The following is a 22,854-nucleotide window of genomic DNA, read 5'->3' on the forward strand; positions in this document are numbered from 1 at the left end:
AGTATGGTTCCACCAATGTGATATACTGCTGCTAAACTTTTCACCCTAAAATGCATAACCTTACACTTTGCCACATTAAATTGACATCCATTTTCCTTAGCCCAGTCCTCAAAGCTATCTAAATCATCTTGCAAAATTTTGACATCCTGTGCACTCACTATTTCTCAACCCAACTTTGCATCATCAGCAAACAAGTGAACACTTCCTCTGAAATCCTTTCCCTATATCGTTAATGAACAAATTGAAAAGTAGTGGTCCAAGAACAGAACCCTGCGGCACACCATTAGTCACAGGCCGTCTTTTGGACTCTACTCCTGAATAAACCACTTTCTGATATCTCACCATCAACCACCCACCTATCCATCTCACCAACCCTATATCCATCCCCATATGCTGCAGTTTACTGATTAGAATTCCATGTGGTATCCTGTCAAAAGCCTTAGCAAGGTCCAGTAGAATCACTGTAAACCCATTACCCTTATCCAGTTCAGCCGTCACTGTGTTATAAAATGTGAGCAAGTTACTGAGGCATGATCTACCCTTCACAAAACCATTGTCCCCCATACAGTATCCCATTTTCATCTATCCAATCCTGTATTTTTCTCTTCGCTAATTTCTCCAAGACCTTGACAACGATTCCTGATATGTTAATCAGTCGGTAATTACAATGGAACCTCCTTTATGCAGTGGAACTATTTTCCCCTCTTTCCACCCCCCTCGGGACTAACCAGACCCGAGACTCAAATTAAACAAAATGGTCAGGGGCACTGACAATTCTTTAGCCACTTCATGTACGACACGAGTTGGTATACCATCTAATCCCACAGATGTATTGACATTGAGGTTTTGTAATAGACTATTCACCTCCACTTCATTCACCACAATTCCCGTATAATCTAGTGGTTCATTCATTCCTGCAATGTCACCACCTGGATGATATACTCTTGGTATATCATCCAGGTGGTGACTCCTGGATGATATATTCTTTAAAATCAATCAGCAACATATCGAAAAAAACTGTTTGGGATTCTCTTTAGCCTGCATGGCTAATGTTCTTTCATAATCCGTTTTTGCTTTTCTTACCACACTCGTTACCCTTCTGGTCTGTGCTTTATACCATTCATGTGCCTGCCGGTCACCTTTCTCCTTAAATTCCCTCCATAGTTGTTTCTTTTTTTGCAGCTCAAGCTTAATGGTGTTATTCATCCATTAAACCCCTACTTGATTTATTATTTGGACTCTAGGTATACATACAGTCAGCCATTGCCTCATACAAACACTTCTTAACTGCCTCCCATGTACTATCAACATCTAGTTAGTCCTAATTAGTTTTAAAGGCCATGGCACTGAACCAATCAAACTCCTAAGCTTGTCATACTTACCAGCCCGATAATTCCACATGTACCCTGTCTTAATTGTAAATTCCACACCTTTAGCCACCTCCCAAGTCAAAACCCTATGATCACTCTCACCAACTGGTGGCAACGTGGTTATATTCGTTACAGCCAAATTCTCAGATGCAATTACTAGGTCAAGCACTCTCTGACCACTAGTATTTTCCATTACATGCTGTCGCAGATAGTTATCCCTTAATAACAGCATGAAATCCAATTCCTTCCTCCCATGTGTCCTCTCCTCCTTCCAATCAATGTTACCAAAGTTGAAATCTCCCATAATAATTACCCTCCTTCCACTCATTTCTTCTATTTGCTTATGCATACTATCTCCACCATCCATTCCATCACCTGGTCTATAGCAGCACCTAACTGTATATTTTGTTCTACTAGTTTCAATCTCACACTAAATAGCCTCAAATGTGCTCTTTTCTCTAACCTGCAGTTCCACTTCTATTCTCCTTGGCTGTAGCTCATCAGCTATCATCAATAACACCCCCCCACCCCACCCTGATTTTATTCTACCTGTCACTCCTGAACACACCATACCCGTAACGGGTATGGTGTGTTCAGGAGTGACAGGTATCTGTTATATAATCCCACTAGTTATATTATCTTTTGTCAGCCATGTTTCACTAATAACAATAACCTGTGGCCTGGAAGTGCCAATCAAGGCCAAAAATTCTTCCTTCTTGTTTCTAATACTTCTGGCATTAATATACACGAATTGCAGAAGCCCATTTGTCCCATCCCTATTTTGATGCCTTATACTAACTATCCCATTCTGATTTGTTGTCTTTTGCACTCACTCAGGCATATTACACACACATTCATACACTCAACTGTCTCCCTAAAGTCTGCATATCTACTTCCCCCACCCCTTAATAACTCTAGTTTCCCTGATTCTGCACATCCACTACATTCAACAACATCTTTTCAAGTCTCCGTACACCAAATCCATTCAAATGTAAACCATCCATCTTATATAAATCCTTTCAACCATCGAACTCACTCCACACATCCACAAATTCCACATCACTCCTCCTGCATAATCCACGCATAAAGTCATTAGCAATTATGGCCCTCCTTCTATACTCTTCACTGTCATACCATGGAAACAGACTCACCATCCTAACTCTCTCTCTCTCTCTCTCTCTCTCTTCTCTTTTGCTACCTCAAGCAATTCCTTCAAATCATCTCTCATAGCCATTTTGTCTCCTTTCAAATCATTTGTACCTGTTACTACTCTCTCAATTCTTTCACCTGCTGCTTTTGCATTCTAATTGACTCGCTTACATCCTTAATGTTCGCACCAGGTTGGTACGATTTTGTTACTCTCAACTATCACACCTCTTACTAAAGAATCTCTGTACAACACTCGCTCTTTCATTTTGTGTACACTCACTATCATACTTTTGCCGTTTATTAGTTGGTACGCTCGGTAAACATTTTTGCCAATGCTCCAGCTGCCGATTTGCCCTGTGTATCGCTCCGCATAACCATGCAATCCCACTCATTGCATCAGTCTCATCATTTTTATTTTCCATTAATTCATTCATTCGTTCTGTATGTTTACCTTCATTATCACTTTCGATGCCACACAATACGTCACTTTCACAATATTCATTCTCACTTTCAACGCCACATATATAGAAGATAAACTTTGGGAAACAAAATGGCTTCTGGAAAAAAAAAAACAATCAATTGACCAAGTTTTTAAATTAAAAATCCTAATGGAAAAGCATTGTGTGAATTCAACAAAGAAATACACATATAGCATTTATGGACTACCAGAAAGTCTTTCAGTCTTGAGAAACTGTTGGTCATACTAAACGAGTTAAACATATCAAACTAATCACAGCAATAACTAACATACATCAAAACAACCAAATAACGTAAGAATCAATGAAAAAGTCAGAATGGAAATCAATAAACTGAGGAGTTCGTCAAGGTGCCCAATGTCACCATTCTTATTTAATATCTATATAAATGAAATAGTCAAGAAATGGAAGAAAAATTTAAAACTAGTACTTAATCTGGGTCATGGAACTATATTTAATACCCTTTTATTTGCAGACGACCACATAATTATAGCAAGAAGTAAAGATGAATTTCAGAGATCAATATATTCCTTAAATATCACTGCTAAAAATTTGTAATGCAAATACCAGACAAAATAAAAATATATAACTATCATTTTCAAAAATCAGACAAATGACTCTAAGACCTCTGGCAACTAATTCTGTTTTATCTCCTAAAGAACTTCTCAAAAAAGTGAGAAGTTCAAATCTAGCTGAATCCCATGTTTCTGCAAAGTCAAGAATTACAGCACTACCTAGTTCAGAAGAATTAGTATCTGATTCATGTCTATGGCCTTAAAATTGTCATTACAAAAGTTTCCTAATAGGTTCTGTACCAACTAGAATGCAAATATATTATATTATATTGATCTAAGTATACCCATGTTAACAGGTGATTAATCAGCTGTCGATGTGTAATATGAGCCTCTCCAAGTCAAGCCAACTCAACTTCCTTGCAGTATAACCTGTTTCCAGAATTAGGACTCAGATATCTGGTGAGTATCACTGGTGCAAAGGGATATTTTTCTTTAGATGGAGGAAATGCCAACAAGACCTTCACTGCCTATCAATCTGTGACATGCCAAATATACTACAGGGATCCAGATCCTCTCCCAATCGACAGTGCAGCAAATAGTTCATCAGGTTGGAAACTAGAAAATACAAAGGGGTCAGTAATGAATCAGGAGATTTCCCAAACAAGTGAATAATCCTACAGATACTTCACCAGAGTAGGCTTATGCCTGGAAGGTGTATGAATATGTTGGTATGCAAGGGATACATTTGAATCGAATCCACACACAGGTAGGACTGATTTCCTTCTGTGTAGGCTGTTTGTTCACGAGCTTTTTACCTCCTATTACATACCACCTTTAAATGTGAAATGTTTAAATAAATTTCGAATCCATTTAAATTTAAAGAATATTATCAATGCTTAGGTTTATGTTGCTAAAATCTTACACATAGGAATGTGATCAGCAAACTAGCAGATGTTAAACAGATAGTGTAATCATATAGATTCTACAATGTTTTTTACAAAGTATGGAGTTATCTATTCTAGGAAATACGAGGTCACAAGCAAGGTCAATGCGATGTGGCCCAGCACACCTGTAGTGTGCACTATCGCACTTTTGTGATGCAATACAGCCTGCTATGACAATAGTGTGCGCTTAACTTTACATTGAACATGAGACCAATGATATTTCACTCTAACCAAGGTGTTCTGTTAAAATTTCAGGATTTGTGAAGTGTTCTGTCATAGGAAAAGTTTGAGAACCCCTGCATTAAACCATGTATTACGATTTTACATCATTTTGACTAGTTTTGAATACCATTGTTTTTATTCCTTTTCATTCTTCGGCCACCCTTTTTAATATTAAATTAACTTAGACCACTGTATAATTTAAATTTAAGTTTAAATGAAGCTAAATTATTTTACTTATCTCATCCAAAATAATATGCCTCCATAATCTTGCAAACAGTGAGAGTACTTTAAAACATGATGGCATGTTAATAGTAATACGAAAGTAACCACATCTAAAAGGAATCATTCCCCCCCACCTCCCCCCAGTTTTAATTTCTTCTAATTTTTGAAACTAATTTGAAAATAGGGATAACTCCAGAAATTATAACTCTGGTCACATTCTCTACCTTTATTTAACTCTTCCTTCCTATCAACAATGAATGACAACATAATCAAATACAGTTTTACTACAGATTACAAAAAAATCTCCCACATAAGAAAACAAATACCCAACCAAAAAAATCAAAAATAACAAAAACCCAACCAAAAAACAACAAAAAAACGTTAATAACACTTGTAAAAAAATTCATATCTACATCACAAAGATTTGTGGTCTTAAAAGTAACAAAATGTGCACTATCATTTACTGACATCTAAACTACCATTTACACTTAGATCTGTTAATTCTAACAGAATCTTAGAGGTTGCAATCTCAACAACTACCATCCACCTGAACTGTTCAAAACTACACTTAACTCAATTCTTTCCATCAGCTCTGACATCACATATGAAAAGAAGTATTTCTAACATCTCTATCTTAACTGACAGGAATGACAAGGTATTTGCTGTTAGAAATGATCTAACCTAAAATGTCCATATATACCCCAGAATACCTCATAATTGCCTCACCATTCCACTAACACTCTACATATTTTCTTAACCAGTTCTAATTCAAAATATACTGCAGATGCCAGTTCTCCTGCTGGTAACTCACACATAACATCATCCAAGTTTCCTTTACTAGGAAACATCTTTAACCAGCCATTCTCAGTCTTGTCCTTTTGCATATAAAAATGCCAAATCAGATGATCTTCGTGACTTCTACTCCTCCTTCCCATGGTCTGATTGCTATTTCTATTCTGAACCAAACACTTTATCTGACCAAATAATAGAAATAATTCTTACTGGAACGGATGCCTTCATTCCCATTCCACCCAAAATTCTTGATACCATCCAAGCCTTAGTTTCTCCAACAAGTGTGCCAATGCATTGCAAAAATATACATTTTACCTGAAATATAATAATAAGAATGTTGCAATGTTAGACCAGCCACATAACAAGTTTTATAACAATGCATGTCTAATATTTTCAGTGTAATAACAAAGAATATTATTGAAGTATTATAAATATTTCAGATTAATAATACAGTTTAATTTCAAATTAATACTTAAAATAAAATATCTGAGATACTTACTGGGTTGTGAACATTAATCCAATCTGTTGCACTAGAGTCCAAAAATTGGCCATTAATAAACAGCTTTGTTGTTGCCTTAAGATAGTAAAAAAAAAAAGTTTAATGTAATATATAAAAATAATTATACATTTAAAAATTATTATTCAGCTATATTTTCTCAAAAGAAGTTAGTGTTTTAAGACTTTGGAAAAAAAAAATACTAATAATAAATAATAAGTAAATAAAGTGTGGCTTTGACAGTGCCTTCTGCAAGTTGCTATACTCAGACTCCCATGAGAACTGAGTTCTCCTCCGTTTTTATAATTCTTTTAATTATGCCAACTAATGGTAATTCAATATTGAAAAAGAGAATCATTTCCACAAGTCCTTCACTCTTATAGCATATCCCCTACTCTAAATTTTCCAATATTCCACCACCATGAAAGAAAACATAAAAAATAATAATGTCACTACGGTTAAAAAAAATCGCTTTCCCCAACCCAACAAAAAAAAAAAAATTCAAAAAAATCCATAAATAATCCACTAATCCCTTTTATTTCCCTATAGAGAGTAGGCAAGGCTGTTCTGTCCTATATAAGTTTTGGAGACTGAGGGATAGTTCAATCTTCACATAGCCAATCAGAGACAGCTGGCCCAAGACTATCACTAATTATACATGGCATCTGGTGAAGAGAGGCAGCTTACAAATGCCATCATCTTGTGATCCCTAATCCTAACACTACATTTACTGTCTGAAATAGTGTAGGTTCTTTGATCAATTTCCTGGAGTTTCTGGGAGAGAAAAAAAAAACACTTGCCAATGCCAGAGATTGACTAACTTGGGAAACAGTCAAGAAAGGATTAGAAGAAGTTCCTGTAGTTGACAACTAGAATCAAACTTGGAAATATTTTAATATTTAAGGCAGCAAAAAATATCCAAAATGCAAAATAATAATAATAATAACTAAATACTCAAAAAATTTGCAAAAAACCTCATGCAAAAAAAAAGAAAAAAAAAACACTCACCTTACCAACATCAGAGGGGGGGCCTCAATACCAGCATCACCAACTTGAACCATTACCAGCACTTACAGACATCCAAACCCAGTCTTTTATTCATTACTGAATCTCAAATAGCACCCTCTTCAGCTACAGCTCATCTAAATTTTCCATATTACATTATGCATGTCTTCTGTAAGAAAGGTAGAATATGTACTTTTGTCAGATCTGATATCCCATATGTAAGGTTATTAGACCTAGAATCTTTTTCATGTGATCTGCTTTAGCTCAAAATTTCCTTGCCTTCATTTGTTGCCTTTAACACTCTCCTTTATCACTTCTGATTATTGTTGACTATTTATCTCTGAAAGTTGATCATGTATGTATAGCAATTTCTTAAAAAGTGAAATAATCTTCCTTGAAAATCTAAAGTCCATAATTCTGACTGCCTTCCCTTCTCTAACTCCACAGGACCAAGCTAAAAGAGAAGCTTAATTATTTTCTTACTAATGATCTAACACAAAATGTTTACCTACCAGAATATCAAACACTTATCGCCATTTTTCTAATAAATTGAACCTTTTCTTAACCAGCTCTTCTTCCAAAAAAATATACAACTCTGCTCTTGATAATTATAAACATAAGCTTGTCCATGTTTCTTTTTCTATAGATCATCCTTCTCCAAGTCCATCTCAGTATCATACCTTTGACATTACAATGATGCCAACTGGGATGACTTTTGGAATTTCTATGTCTGTTTTCCATGATGTATTTACTTTATTACATATTCATAATATGTAATACAGTAAAAAATACTGTTACATACATACATTTTATATGTATGAAAATTGTGGTTGGGTTTGTGCAAATAGAAAGATAAAAATAGAAAAGTGAATATATATACACAAATATATACTAAAACTATATGCTAAAAATCACAAATTTAAGTTCTAATTGTCTCTAATCCAATGGATTGCATCTGGGGTAGCATGGAACAGGTCCATCAATGTGCCCTGAAAACTCTGCAGTGGACAGTCCTGAATAATATGATTGATGGTCTGTTGATCAGCACCACAGTCACATGTTGGGGATTGATGCAGGCCCCACTTGTACATTATGGTAGCACATCTGACATTACCTGCCCTCAGGTGGTTGAGTGTGCTCCATTGCCATCTGGGCAGGTGAAAGCCAGGGGACTCTACTGGTCTGTAATGAGGTGTCCATTTTTTATTGTTGAAGTAAGCCAGCGATTCTTCCATTCAGTTTCAGGAGAAAATGTATCTGGTCACAGGACTAAGCGAATAAGTGGTAGATTTTGGAGGTCCGCATGGATAGGTAAGTTGTTATTTCCCATACATTTTATCCACTCTATGTTAGCGGCAGCTTTCCTCCTTATGTCTGGTGGTATGATGTTAGAGAGTGTTGGTAACCACTCAAGAGGTGTAGACTTTATGCAACCCGTGGTGATTTTCATGGTATCATTAAGTTGCAAGTCAACCTTGCTGACATGAATACCACACTGGAGCACAGTATGCTGCACAAGAGTACACTAGGGCATGGACAGCAGATTTTAAAGTGTTGGCTCCTGCTCCCAAAGCCTGGACACACACAAGCTTCCTGATGATATTATTCCTAGTTTTTAGCAGACATTTTCCAGGTGTTTCTTGAAGGTTAAAGAGTGATATAAGGTGACTCTGAGATATTTTGGGTTGGGGTTGTGCTCCAAAGTCTCCCCCTCTGAATGAATCTTCAGCTGTTTATCAGCTTGATGACTGTTCAAGTGAAATGTGCAAACTTCAGTCTTTGAGGGATTTGGGCAAAGACGATTTGGTGTAATAGTTGTCCAGAACTTCATAGTCAGAACTGAGCACAGTCTCGGACTCTTTCAGTGTTTAGTCTGAGTTGCCAATGCTAGATCTTCTGCATATCACTAATGTATAAGTTCAAGAGGAGCAGAGCTAGCACAGAGCCTATGATAATCCATTTTTTTAGTACTTTGAAGGGGCTATTTTTACCATTCAGTTGTACCCTGAATTTGCGCTTTGATGTCATGCATTTTAGAATCATAAACATCTTTGGGTCTTGTATTACAGTTTACAAATTTCAGTATGAGTCCATTCACCCAAACTGTGTTATATGCAGCAGACAGGTCTATAAATGCCACTGAGATTTTAAGGCCTTTTTGGAATCCAGCATCTATATGTGCAGTAAGGGCAAGTAGTTGGTCACAGCAGCTGCGAGAGGCTCTGAATCCAGCTTGTTCATTTGGTGGTATAGCATTAATCAATGGGTAAATTCGATTAGAGAGTAATCGTTCAAAACATTTATAGGGAATACTTAGAAAAGATATTGGTCAATAGTTTGCTGCACTAGTAGGCTCTTTTCCAGGTTTTAGGATGGCTATAACTTTGCTCCTCAGGAATTCCTTTTGGATGTTCCTGCTTTCTAGAATTTTACAGAAAAACTGCAAAAGCCACTTACAAGCATTACTTCAAAGATGTTTAATGAACTCAGGTTATATACCATCCAGGCCTGCTGCTTTGTAATTTTTCAGTGATTTAAATGCTATGTAATATATCACTGTATCAAAAATGCATCAGATTTATGCATCATTTAACTTATGTGGATTTTCAACTTGCACAGACACATTCAGAACGAATTAATCGCATAAGTTGAGAACTTACTGTACTTCTCTTTTGCTCATCCTCTTAAAACACTTTATAAATCACAAATCTGACCTTCAAATACTATCCTCACATCTAGAATGGCATACTAAAACCTCCCTCAGAATGCCAGATTGTATTCTGAAGAGAGCTATCTGCTTAACAGATAGCCCTTCTCTCGCTGAATTTTTCCCAATCACATTCCCAGAGATGCTTAGTTTCTGCATTATGTCTTTTCTGTAGGTATTTCCATAGATACTGCTCTATGAACTGGTGACAACCTCCACTTTCCTCTAATCTCCAATCATGCATGAATGCAGACAACTGCTGTCAACATTCATATATGGTTCAGTTCATACTTACTAAAATAACTTCTCATCCCTTTTCTTTATTCCATATACCATTGTCCTTTACAATAATCTTTCTGATATCTGTTTTCTCCAATGAATATAATTCCAACTTTTCAAGAAATACATTAACAAATTCCATTCTTCTTTCTAATCACCTGTCCACACATGGCAAGATCATGTTATAGGTTGTGAGAACTCATGCACGGATAGTAAATATATATATATATATATATATAACTGCAATCTAATCTGATTCACTTCAGTTCTTTCTAAAGTAATGGAGAAACTCTCAACTAATAAACAATCACCAGTAGGGACTGTGATACTGTCAATTAACAGGAGATCTTCCAAATGTCTCTCATTTCTCCCTTTGGAGAAATGCCATGGAAAAGTCGAGAATCTCAAGTGGTTGCTCTTGATATCTCTAAAGTATTTCATTACAAAAGCCTGTTAATTAAGCTCCCATCACATGGCTGTCTTCTCACTTCTGCAACTGGCTTGCCAGCATTCTGTCTGAAATGCATTTTGTGTGATAGAGGGATCTTATCCTCAAAACTTGAAAACTAATAATGGTGTTCCAAGACTCTTTTCTTTCACCTTCTCTCTTTCTTTCTTCTATATATATATATATATATATATCAATAACTTTCTACAGTCGATTGCAAATCCGATACACAGCTTAGTTAAGACAGCACACTGCACTCATCTTTTTCATTTGACAAACTTGCACTACACAAATCACCAAAGCTTCCAAAATATTAATTCCTACCTCTGACCTTCAAAATTCTTTAATGGGATGCTGATAATGTTGTTACTTTCCATGCTGGTAAAACTCAATCCTGTCATAAAAAATAATCCTTTTCTTTCAGTCTTGCCTCTAACATTTTCAAATGCCTAGATAAGATAAGATATTTCTTCTTAGGATTCTTGAATCTTATTGGCATAAACATATCTCAAACATTGTCTCCTTAGCATCCAAAAAATTAGGTTTTCTGTTTACCTCAAGGATGTTACGTTACCTATGAACTGCTATAAATTCTGTATAAATCATAAATCTAGCCAACCACTGGGTTATGCCATTTAAGAGCTTCCTTACTTGACCCAGCACAGAAAAGGACAATGTGGTTGATTAATGACTTATCACTATCACCACCACTACTACTACTGGAGATTCCCACTCTGGTTAGATTTAAATAATCTGCAAACATTACCAATAATTCCCTGCCCATCCTATCTTGTATATCTTCCCTGAATACACTAATGCCAATAATATTTGGTCTCATTACATTACCAATGCTACTTACTACTTACTTATATTCCTGATGCTTCTGGCATTTGTGTATAAATAGCAAATAACCAGGCTGACTGATGATCATTCTGGTAACTCTTAAAACATGAGCAGTTTAAACAGAAAGATGAGTTGGTTCTTCGTCAACTAAATCTTCCATTATATTTCTACAATTTTCAATTTTATTTCTTAACTAAACTAATCCTCTGATTATTGGAGTTATCTCTAGCATACTATATATAACCATAACTTGACCTCTTAACACACACACACACACACAGAGTCATGAAACCATACAAACATCTCATCTAGTTTCTCAGACTATTCGTATTCACTCTTTCACTGAACAATTTCTTTGAGCACCTGACACAACAAACCCTATAAATTAAAGATATCTAGAAATTATATACTTGGTTCAATCCTTTATCCAAGTGTAAGCAAACAAAATTTGCACCTGAACTATTTTCGGGAGTGGGGCAACTCGTATAAAGAAGCTAATGACTTCACATCACTTGCCTTAGTATCCCATAATGCAAAGCACAGATCCTTACAGACATGTATAATACTATGCATTATGGGAAGGGTCACTACCCAGAACGGTTTTGATCTTTATTGAGGTCTCACCAGTGGGAGCTTTGTTTGCTTACACTTGGATAAAGGACTGAACCAAGTATATAATTGCTTAGCAGCTTTAATTTATAGTATAATCAAGTGGAAAAACTTCCAACAACTATGGCACCAAACCCATTCAAATATAAGTAATCTATCCTGCAAAAATCACCCCACACATTAGCATGTTGTACGTATTCTGCTACACAATCTACTTACTGAATCATTTGCAATCACAAGTCTCTGTTAGAGAAGCTCATTCCTCTCATACCATAGCAGATTCACAAACTTCTCTCTTTTGTCCTGTTGAACTTAATGACTCTTCCCTTTCTCATACCAAACTTAACTTCTTTAAAATCAGTCATTCTGACCAAGGCATCATCCACTCATTCTACTTGCATATAGCCTTGGTTATTTCTCATCATGAACCTTTTGTTTCTAGAAAATACATTTTAACTGCTTGTTTCTCCAATATGCCATTGTATATCACCATATCCTTCTTCATCTGTTTCTGCTTTCTTGTATCTTCCTTCATTTCTTCATGTTCTGTTTCCTTTAGCAGCTTTCCTGCTATGTACTGTGCACTTTACTAGTCTCTCTCTTCGACTTGGTCTTCAAGTCTTAACATTTCATTAACTTCAAGTCTTAACTTAAGTGCATCACAATAATGATAAGTTATTCGAAGTGGCAAAACATGGAAAGATTTTGGAAACCTATAGTTATAAAAATGCATATATGTTACAATATGAAGAAGGTAAGTCATTAATTGTAATCCATTGTGAATCTCAATCCAGATTATAATTAAATAATGTGTAGAAGGAAATCTAAGTTTCCCTCCTGGAAATTCAAGTTGCCTTCTACAAACAGGCAAGCTGGCAGAGAAAAGGCAACATAATATATTTGCTGCATGGCCTCAGCTGCTTCAACATAATTCTATCCAACCAACCAACCACAACCTGACAGGATAATTATTTAAGTGATTAAAGCAACACCTGTACAGTATTATTTTTCACATAGGTTATTATAGCAACAATTTTGCTATTTCTATAAAAAGCTTCCTCAGATTCAATTACAATGATATTAAATGCAAATGAATACAAGAATTTAAATAAATAATCATAAAAATAAACATCTAATAAAATTAACTTTTTTTTACATGTGAAATAATATCCTGCAGACATTTTATCAATGATGTACATAAAAATTTGAAAACAATATTTAAGTCACTTAGTTTTTCAATCATATATTTATTTAGTTAAGGAAGTTTCAGAATAACTGCATTAAAGTGCAAAAAAAATCTACAGCTGTTAAGAACATGTACTTACTGGAGATGATGCATATGTTCTACTCAAAGTGGCAACAGCTACAAATTTCTATAACAGGAAGGAAATAATCTGATTCAGTATATTAATATGGAAAAGTTCTTTAAGCAGCTGGAGTAAGAAATGTTACTGCTTTCAAATGAGTGTGAAATAGTAATTACATTTATTGATAAAGCACATTTGAAAAAACTGTAGATGTTTTAGAATATAACTTTGTCATACAATTTTAATTTGGAACAATTTCATAAAACATTAAAAAAAAGTAATTAAATCTACTACTAGACAAAATGCTAAAAAAAATGCAACTAGACCTTTGTAATTGTATTTATATCACACATACAATTCATTCTCTATAATTTATTATTATAAAAAAATGGAAGTAGAAAGGGATCAGGGATGCCAGGAATGTGATGTATGGAGATTTGATGATTCAGGGTGTGCAGCATAATGTTAGAGAAGTGCTTGCCTGGAGAAATAATAAAAAGTGTGGCAATGAAGCAAGGTGAAAACATAGAAGACAAGACAGTGATAGCTGATAAGAATAATCACAGAGGATAGAAAAAAATCATGTAGTGAGAGATTTGATATTGATGTTAGGGTTTATTCAGCAAAAAAGTGTGAGAGGGATGATAGTAAGTGTGTTGCCTCAGTATGATAGTGCAGAGTGGAGGAGAAGACCAGTTACCATGATAGTAAGAATGTGTAGGAAGAGAGGTCCTGAATATGTGGTTGCTCAGAGTGCATTTGAGGATAGTAGACTGGTGTTTGCAAGAGATGGATTGGATTTAAACACAGAAGGATATAGGCATTTGCAGAGAGTGTTGTTTTCTGGACAAGTGAGCATGTACAGGAAGTTCCAAAAGCAGAAGGTAGAGGGATGGCATCATATGGAGATAGCAGTTTGAAAAATGAGAGGATGTATACCATGCACCATCTCATATTACTGACTGTTATGTAAAACAAAGAGGGAAGGGGAATCTATAATAACATGCCAATCTCATCCAATTAAAATCCTATTTTCTGCATAGAATAGCATACTACAGTCAGTTGTTGCTTTTTTTTATTTGAAATTAAGAATTACATTTGTAATGTTAAAAAAGTACAACTCCATTACACATTTGTCAACTTCCATTTTTTTCGTTTGCACTTCCAATAGTTAGTGGCAGAACTATACCATGAAATCCAGCAGTGACATGGGAGGTTAAGAATAACTGTAGTTTCACTACTTGCTATAGCTTATATTTACTTCCACATTCTATATCTACTAACATGTATGAAACATCAATTAGGGAATAATTTATTTTGTACTGTAATGAATATGAAGTGTATAATCAACACTAATATGTGTGTGTGCTAATAATAATATATACATACCACAAGATACTTGTTTTTTTATTTATAATTTTCTGTTCTATTATGCACAGGTGATTTTGACTGTGATGAATTGAGTTAAAATAAAAATGTAACTATTTAAACAATACAGAAATGTTTTGGGACTTATTCTTTGTTTCAACATTTAAGTTATAAATATCTGGTTTATTCTTGTGTTTTTATTCCAAACAACCTTGATTATACTGATTTAATTGTATAATTCAGTTTTTATAACTAATTATTATTATTTCATTATATGTTAAAATACTGTATATTTAAATTCTCTGAAATTCTTAATTGTGCATATATAATATGCAAAAGTACATAAGTTTTCATGAATATTTTTTATTACTTCTAGATTTTACTAAACACGAGAATCATGCCCATGCTGTGTAAGTACTATAGGTAGTCTGGTCTTCATTTTAGGTGGTGGGGGAAGAATAAAAGAATAGCAGCATACAGAAACTATCCACATACACGTTCAAGAATAATCAGCATAACACAAAAAATAAACTTAACACATAAATAATATATATATTATTTATGTGTTAAGTTTATATATAACACATTATGTATATATTATGTATATATTATACATTATGTATATATTATTTATGTATATATAACACATAAATAATATATATATTATTTATGTGATTTTAAGATGTATACCATACTTGACAACAAATTATATTCTTGTTTTAATCCTTTACTCACAAATAAGCAAACAATGTTTGCACATGAAGTATCTTCACAACAATTCTACTTGTGCATATAGAGTCTGCTAACTTCGCATCAGTTGCATCAATATCTCATAACGCAAAACTATTACGAGAAGAATTTACTACCTAGACCAGTTTCTTTTGATAAATAATGGGAAAAAAGTTATCTTGGTTACAAGATAACTTTTTTCCCATTATTTATAATTTTCTTTCTTTCTTTCTTAATCCTCATCTTCTACCTTTTAAATAAAAGTGTGTCCTATGACTAGGTGCGTGTGTTCATGGGGCCGATTTGCCAGTTGTAGGGGATGAAAAACCCAAGTTTCTGGGTGAAAAAACCCACTACCTCCATATGAGACCGGCTCTCACCTTTCATCAAAAGAGACCACATAAAGGTTCCTCATGTTGTGGACGGAAATCGAACCCAGATCTTTCTGCAAAAGGGTTTGTTGTACTCTTTTACAAGTGTCTTAGTGTGTAGTGGCAGAATGTGTATTTTAATTAGCATTTTGTTTTTCAAGTGGTGATAATAAAAGTGGATTAATAAATTCCTATTGTTAGATCCTGAATGAAGGAATCTTGCAAAGAAATCATTCATTCAGGGTCTAACATACTAAACTACACAGACAAAGAAAAATACCTGCACATCAGCTGAAATTAAAGTGAATCTTCTTCACATGTGTGTAAAATTGCATTTTTGTTTTATGTATCATTTACTTTAATCTATTGTGATCATACCAAGATCAAATTAGAGAATGTCTTAAAAGAGGAATTTGTTAATATTATTTAAGCCTCACTTTAGCTGTATAGAATAATTGTGAGTCATCAGGTAGATATTAAGTAACAATTCATAGAAGGTATACAACTACGTGTCCAGCGCAACGCCGGAGGCAGGAGCTTACGTGGAAGGTACGTCGATTCGAATTCCGTGAATACAAGAGTATAACAGCAAAAGGGAGAGCAAGGGATGAACCCAAAGGGAGAAAAGATATAGGTCGTGTGCAAAGGGGACTCCGAAAAAGGGGGCGCTTGAACAAAGAATATAAGGGAATGAGCACCATATTGGCTCTCTCTTGTCTTATCATTTTCCTGGTTCGGACGTTAGTCGGTGGTTTGAGTAAGGGGGGATGAAGCATCAGTACTACGATGCCAGACGGCGAGCTTTCCTAAGAATGGGGTAGGATTCCACGCAGAGCTGAAGGTGAAATTTCCAGTCCTAGCAGAATCGAGCCCTCGATGAAAAGTCCCATCGAGAGGAATAGAGATGTTTCCTGAGATGCAAAGAATCGAGTCCACATTCAGCAGTAATTATGAACATAGCGTAGCCTCTACGCTGCCGTAAGGACAGCCAATCGACAAGAGGTAACCAGATGTACACATGGTGTTGAAAGACGTCGGGAAAAGTTCGGTAAAGTAGAATTACTCTATTTTGTGTTTAGAATTCCTTAGAAGAGAGAAAATTATTTGTGAATGTAAATTATGAACATTATTCTAAAGGACTTTGTGGACAGACTCTAATAAGATAGTTAGCCTCCTTTTTGAGAATAAGAAGAATTGTTTGGAAGAGATCTTTTGTGTTGTATGCAATTGATTTAACATAATGAGACTAGGATTATAGATTTATAGTAACTGAATAACAGTAGAATGTTTGTCATATTATCTTAAGAATTGCTTGCAGAAAGGACTTTTGGTTAAACACCATATCATTTGCTATCTATCCCAATTATCAGTTACTATTTTTACATGCTTTATAATCTTTGATTTAAACTTAAAGTGTGTTGATCCTTTAACTTGAGTTTCCTTATTTAGTATTGAGATGAACTGAATGCATGAAATTCTTTAGTGTATTTTTCTCTGATATTCCAATAAACATGATTTATTTACCTAAACCTGAGTCATGCCTGACTACAATTCCGAATTACCACTCATAAAAATAGAACCTCTTTTGGCGGGAAGGAATTAGAAAGTGTATATAATCATAGATTTAGGTCACGACTGCAGTCTGAATCTATATAGCCGTATTAAAGTAAAACATTGTAAGAGGGCCTCGGAATTTAGTATTGTCTCCATGAGTAAGGATATTTTCTGCTATAGGATACTGGCTGGTGCAGCATAATATAAATTTGCCAGTATCCGAAGAGGAAACAATCCTAGATGTAAGTATATTAGGCCCGATATCTGAAGAAGTAAAATAGTGACTGAAAGATAGAAAGAAAAGATATAAATAAGAAAACCAATGACGTAACACTATTGAAAATAGTAATTTATTAATATTTAAAATAAATGTGTTATTATTGGTTGGTATGTTTTTTTTCCAAAGGCTGCAGACTAAGTGTTTGTGATTTTTGGTGCACGGATTTAGTACTTTTATATTTGTGGCATTTTTTTCACCATGGGAATGGTTATAATGTTGATTTCACTGATTTTAAAAAAGCCAAATTAGCTTTTGAGGATTTGAGGATCACAGCCCAGAAGTGTTTGGTACTTAGGTCATGAATTTCTAGTTACTTGCATTTTTATATTTGAAGCTGTTTCAGTAGGGTGGTGATATATTGTTTTTACTCACTTACGGTCATATTAGCTTTCGAGGGCTGCAATAGAGATGTTTAGTTTTGGTGCCTGCATGTCTGGTATGGGCTTCCATATTTGTAGCTGTCTTTGTTTCCTTAGGATGGTGCTACATTAGTTTTACTGACTTTAAAAGGATAGAATTAGTTTTTGAGTGCTGCATGCTAAAAATGTTTGACTCTTGGTGCCTGCATTATTATTTGTGTCTTTTTTGTTTCCATATGTTAGTTTAACTGACTTTAAAAGGTTAGGTTAGTTTTGAGGGCTGGCAATCTGAAGGTGCTGCATAGTGTGCTGTTGGGTTCTGGTATTAGCTTCTAGTATTGTGGTATGTATATTTGTTTCTGAAAGGGTAATATGTTGATTTCACTGCATTTTAAATGTGAGGTTTGGGCCATACTTTTGAGATATTTGGTATTTTGGTTCTCAGTAAGTGTCTGTGGTAGTTTGTTTTTTTATTCATTCACTGTGTTTTTTGTTACATTTGTAATTTTATTTTTCTGTTATACTTTAATTATTTGCAAATGATAGTTAAAAAAACTTATCTTTATCCTTTTTGATAACTGCTTTAACCCAAGATTGCATCTGGCATTCTATAAATTCTTGTGCTTGTCAGTACCATTACCACTGTTGATGGCACTGGCAGTTGTCTTTTGTGTGTATTGCTGGTGTTTCTTTTTGTCTTTCTTTTTTTAATATCAGTGTCAGGATTCTTGTTGATGTTATTTCTTTACTTGGATGATTTCCTTTCTCTTTAGCTGTTTCTGGTCTGCATGCTATTGAAATTTTACCTGCCTTACTACAAAATAAGTTCTTGAAGTGTTTGCTTCATCCATTGCTGTTTCTTTAAAAATGAGTTGGTGTTGCAAGTGATGTGTCTTCCTGTGTGTTTACTTTGTGCCATCATTATATTTTGTTACTGTTGAATTATTTATTACTGTTGAATATTTGGTTAAAAATTAACAAAATTTCTTATACTGTTTTTTTTTTGTGTGTGTGTTTTGTTTTGTTTTAGACATATATGCTTTTTTTTCTTATGTCATGTATCATGATTCCTAATGTTCATAGTGTAGTGTGACTGGCATCAATCATGTACATGTAGGTCATGTGGTTTTGTCAATTTGTGAGTTATCTGAGAACAGTAGCTTCCATAAAGTAGTAACAGGTCTTCTGCTCTTAACTTCTGATATCCATGTGATATAAGCTTTGCTTACCAGCATTACATTTAATATTATGCATAGATATTCACATATACGACAGAATAAAGTGCTTCTTATCTTAATTTAAAGAAAGATATAATACATTTAATATTATTACTGAAAAAAAAAAAATCTGTTCCAAAGAGAATAACTGACAAATAACGTTATTTGTCAGTTAATGTTCATGATAGTTGAAAGATGGCAACATTTTTTTTTTAGATTCTGTAATACAAAGTAAGAAGAATATATACTCTCTATTACTTTGGCAGTGGCGAATTCTCCATGCTTGCTGTGCAATATTAATTGAGAAAGAAGTAATATTTATTTGTTAATAAATGCATGCATTTATAAGCATTCCATTTAGGCTTTTATTTTTTGTAGCCAGAAGACGTCTTAAGCTCACGTGGCAATAATTGAGCTTTGCGTTGTGTATCAAGAGCCGATGCTTGCTCGTCTAGTCAAAGCTACCTTGGCTTGCTCGGTTGTAGGAGCTTCCAGATCCTGCAGCAGCAGCACTGTGATTTCATGTGCATGCATAGCCATTTCATGTCGTCTCACTCTGTTGCTTAAACACGGGCCATATGCTTCATCCAGCCAGCCTTTACAAGCGTGCATGTTGCTTGGGAAAATTAAGTTACAACCAACTTTTTATGATGATGTTATTGACCAGTTCATAAAGAAGAACCGTTAGGGTAGAATTTGTATTCAAGTAGCCAAATTGAAAAAGATAGAATATCATTTGTAAAATAAATGTTGTATTTCTATGATTAAATATACATAAATTTCTAAATATATAGTTTTATTTAAAATTATATATTTCAGTATATATATATATATACTGAAATCAGACCTATATATATATATATATATATATATATATATATATACTGAAATCAGACCTATATATATATATATATATATATATATATATATACTGAAATCAGACCTATATATATATATATATATATATATATATATATATATATATATATACTGAAATCAGACCTATATATATATATATATATATATATATATATATATATATATATACATACATATACCGCTAATCAGACATGAATCACACCTCTCACTCCCTGAATGATAACAAGAGCAAGCATGAATTTCAAGACCAGCATTTGCCCCTGTACTTTGAGGAGTTTTTCTAATGATATCGGAATTTACATTTTCGGTTCGAAACTGGTTGTACTTTGAAAAAAAGTATTCAAATTGCGTATTCGTTTTCTTTTGTATAGAATATTACAGAACAAGCAAAATGCAGTTGAGCAGTGAGTAACAATGAATTTTGCTGTATCCAGAGAAAGAATTTCAGTATTGCTGAGAGCTAGCTCCGCCTCTACTCCAGTGGCGCACCCAGAGGTGAGGGCCCACGTCCCCTCCAAAGAAAAAGGGAAAAAAAAAACACTAGAAAATTTTCAAAAAATCTTTTCCTAATTAAAATAATTGTTTTTATTTTATTTATGTTGTGTCGTGTCTTCTATTTCTATACTACTCATGAATTAGCGATCATTGAAGACACTCAGTCATAGGTCGTATGCGATGCGTAGTGTGCATTCTCAAATCATCTACTCAATTCGACCCCCCCCTCCCCCTAAGATTAAATTCTGAGTGCACTACTGCTCCCCCCACTGTGGAATTTCGTAGTGCGATGGTTAGGGTGCTGGATTTGAGACGCACACCGACCTAGATTTCTTAATGTATCTCTCACTAAATTGGTAATTGCTTCGAACAAACACGCCTAACAAGGGGGGGGGGGAGTAGAAAAGCCTAATGCAGAAGTGGCTATAGACTTAACATTAGAAAGGCAGTTAAGAGTGGGTCATGAACGACATAAATGTATCTTTATTCCCTCATCCTCTCCACATAGCAGATCAAATTATATCAAATCAGATAAATTCATGTCGTTCATGACCAGTAATTAAGTAACTGCATGACAAGAGAGAAACTTTCAGTGAAACAGATGAAATAGAAAAGGCCTGAAACTAATGTACCTAATAACGGACAGGAGATTTTTATCGGTACTTATGATTAAGTAGTATTTAACACATGGCAAACGACCTTCAAACACCCACGTTTAACTTTATAACACTATGGTGAATCAAATACTTGGCATAATATGGTCTCTGTAGCTATTCTTGAAATTTTCACCCCGCTGAAGTTTCTGATAAATTGCAAGAAACTAAGTACATCACGAAAAGCATAATCAGAATGAAATTACTTACATCAACAGTTCGCTGACTTAAAGAGACGAGAGACGCCATTTTTCACTTAAGGAACTCTCGTTCTCAAGTACACATCTTCGCAGAGAAGCGGTCATTAACAAACGTCTGCTATTTCGATTAATTAATTCATAGGAAAAAGTTAATGTTGTTATTGTATCCCTATACTGAGGAATATTGTGCATGTCTGTAATCAATAAGGAATTACCATAAGGTAACAATAGATTGGGCTACGTCTGTAGATGTGTGTATGTTCCGAATTGTTTGCTTGGTCTAAAGGACGGGAGGAGGGGGGGGGGGGGTCTGTGAAGAAAACTCGATGGAGTTTTCTTCACAGACCGGTTAACCGATTTTACACATCGTATAAAACCGGTTAACTGGAATACAATTAAAGCTAAACCTTATAAAAGTTTTACACATAAATGATGGGATTAGAAGTCTTCAGTGAACTGATGAGTTCAGTCAGGTTCGTGACCAACTGACTGGTCCTGTGCCAAAATACGTTCCAAGAGTGAAGCAACTCAAGATTTTTTTAACTTTCGCAAACTTTTTTCTCATCGGCGACTGATTTTTTTTCTTTTTCAGATCAATAATAATTACTAACTCAAATGGGATTTTTTTAAATTGTAACATCTATCAAGTACTGTGAGCATGGTACCACTCTTAGGTATAGGAGATATCTAGTTAGCCTTACCCTTGGACAGATATCAATGACTAATCTGGATACCAAGGCGCAATAAATACAGCAAAACGCCAATCATCCAGGGTAAATGAGGGACCCTAGGGCTGGATAATTGATAAACACGGTTAACCCAAATTATGTTTTATTGAGTTAAAAATAAATAAATAAGCCTATAAAAACATAAGATAAACATTCTTGTAGTATATAAATGGAGCCTCCGTCCCTCAGTCAGTATAGACGAAGCCCTTTGGGCGAAAAGACATGGGTTCGATTCCCCTCCACGTGAGGAACTTTTATGTAGTCATCTTTCGACTAAAGATGAGGTAGCCTGTCTCATACTGAAGTGGAGGGTTTTTCTCCCAATAACTCGGGTTTTTCATCCCTCAAAACAGGCAAACCAGTCCCGTGATCACACACGGCTACAGTCATCTCCTTAATATGTTTGCATATAGCGACCGCTACCAGGCCATATGACTGAGGGAATAGAATAGGATAGGATAGTATATAAATACAAAACCGAATTTTTAAATGAAAATTCACTTTTTATTTAAATAGAAGTAAATAGAAAAGTGTCCGTGATTTTTGTTTGTTTTCTTTGTAGCATTATTTTTTTCATTTATGTTTCTTCTAGTTCACAAATCGTGCAATGTTATTTAAAATGCGCAGTAATTACTTC

General features: G+C 34.7%; 1 protein-coding gene across 1 annotated transcript in view; it reads right to left on the reverse strand.

Annotated features, from left to right (window-relative positions):
* LOC150102287 (putative methylmalonate-semialdehyde/malonate-semialdehyde dehydrogenase [acylating], mitochondrial) overlaps positions 1–21,568 on the reverse strand; it is a 110,703-nt gene extending 89,135 nt beyond the window's left edge. The window contains exons 1-3 of the mRNA XM_090399642.1: positions 21,500–21,568; positions 13,403–13,450; positions 6,190–6,264 (exon numbers count right to left, since the gene is read on the reverse strand). Coding sequence (XP_090255768.1) covers positions 6,190–6,264; positions 13,403–13,450; positions 21,500–21,538 — 162 coding nt within the window. The 5' untranslated portion in view covers positions 21,539–21,568. The remainder of the gene's footprint in view (positions 1–6,189; positions 6,265–13,402; positions 13,451–21,499) is intronic.
* Positions 21,569–22,854: the final 1,286 nt, after the last annotated feature.

The sequence above is a fragment of the Typopeltis vanoorti genome, chromosome 10, assembly GCF_054136105.1.
Source record: "Typopeltis vanoorti isolate ZY-2024b chromosome 10, IOZ_Tvanoo_1.0, whole genome shotgun sequence".
Lineage (NCBI taxonomy): Eukaryota > Metazoa > Arthropoda > Arachnida > Uropygi > Thelyphonidae > Typopeltis > Typopeltis vanoorti.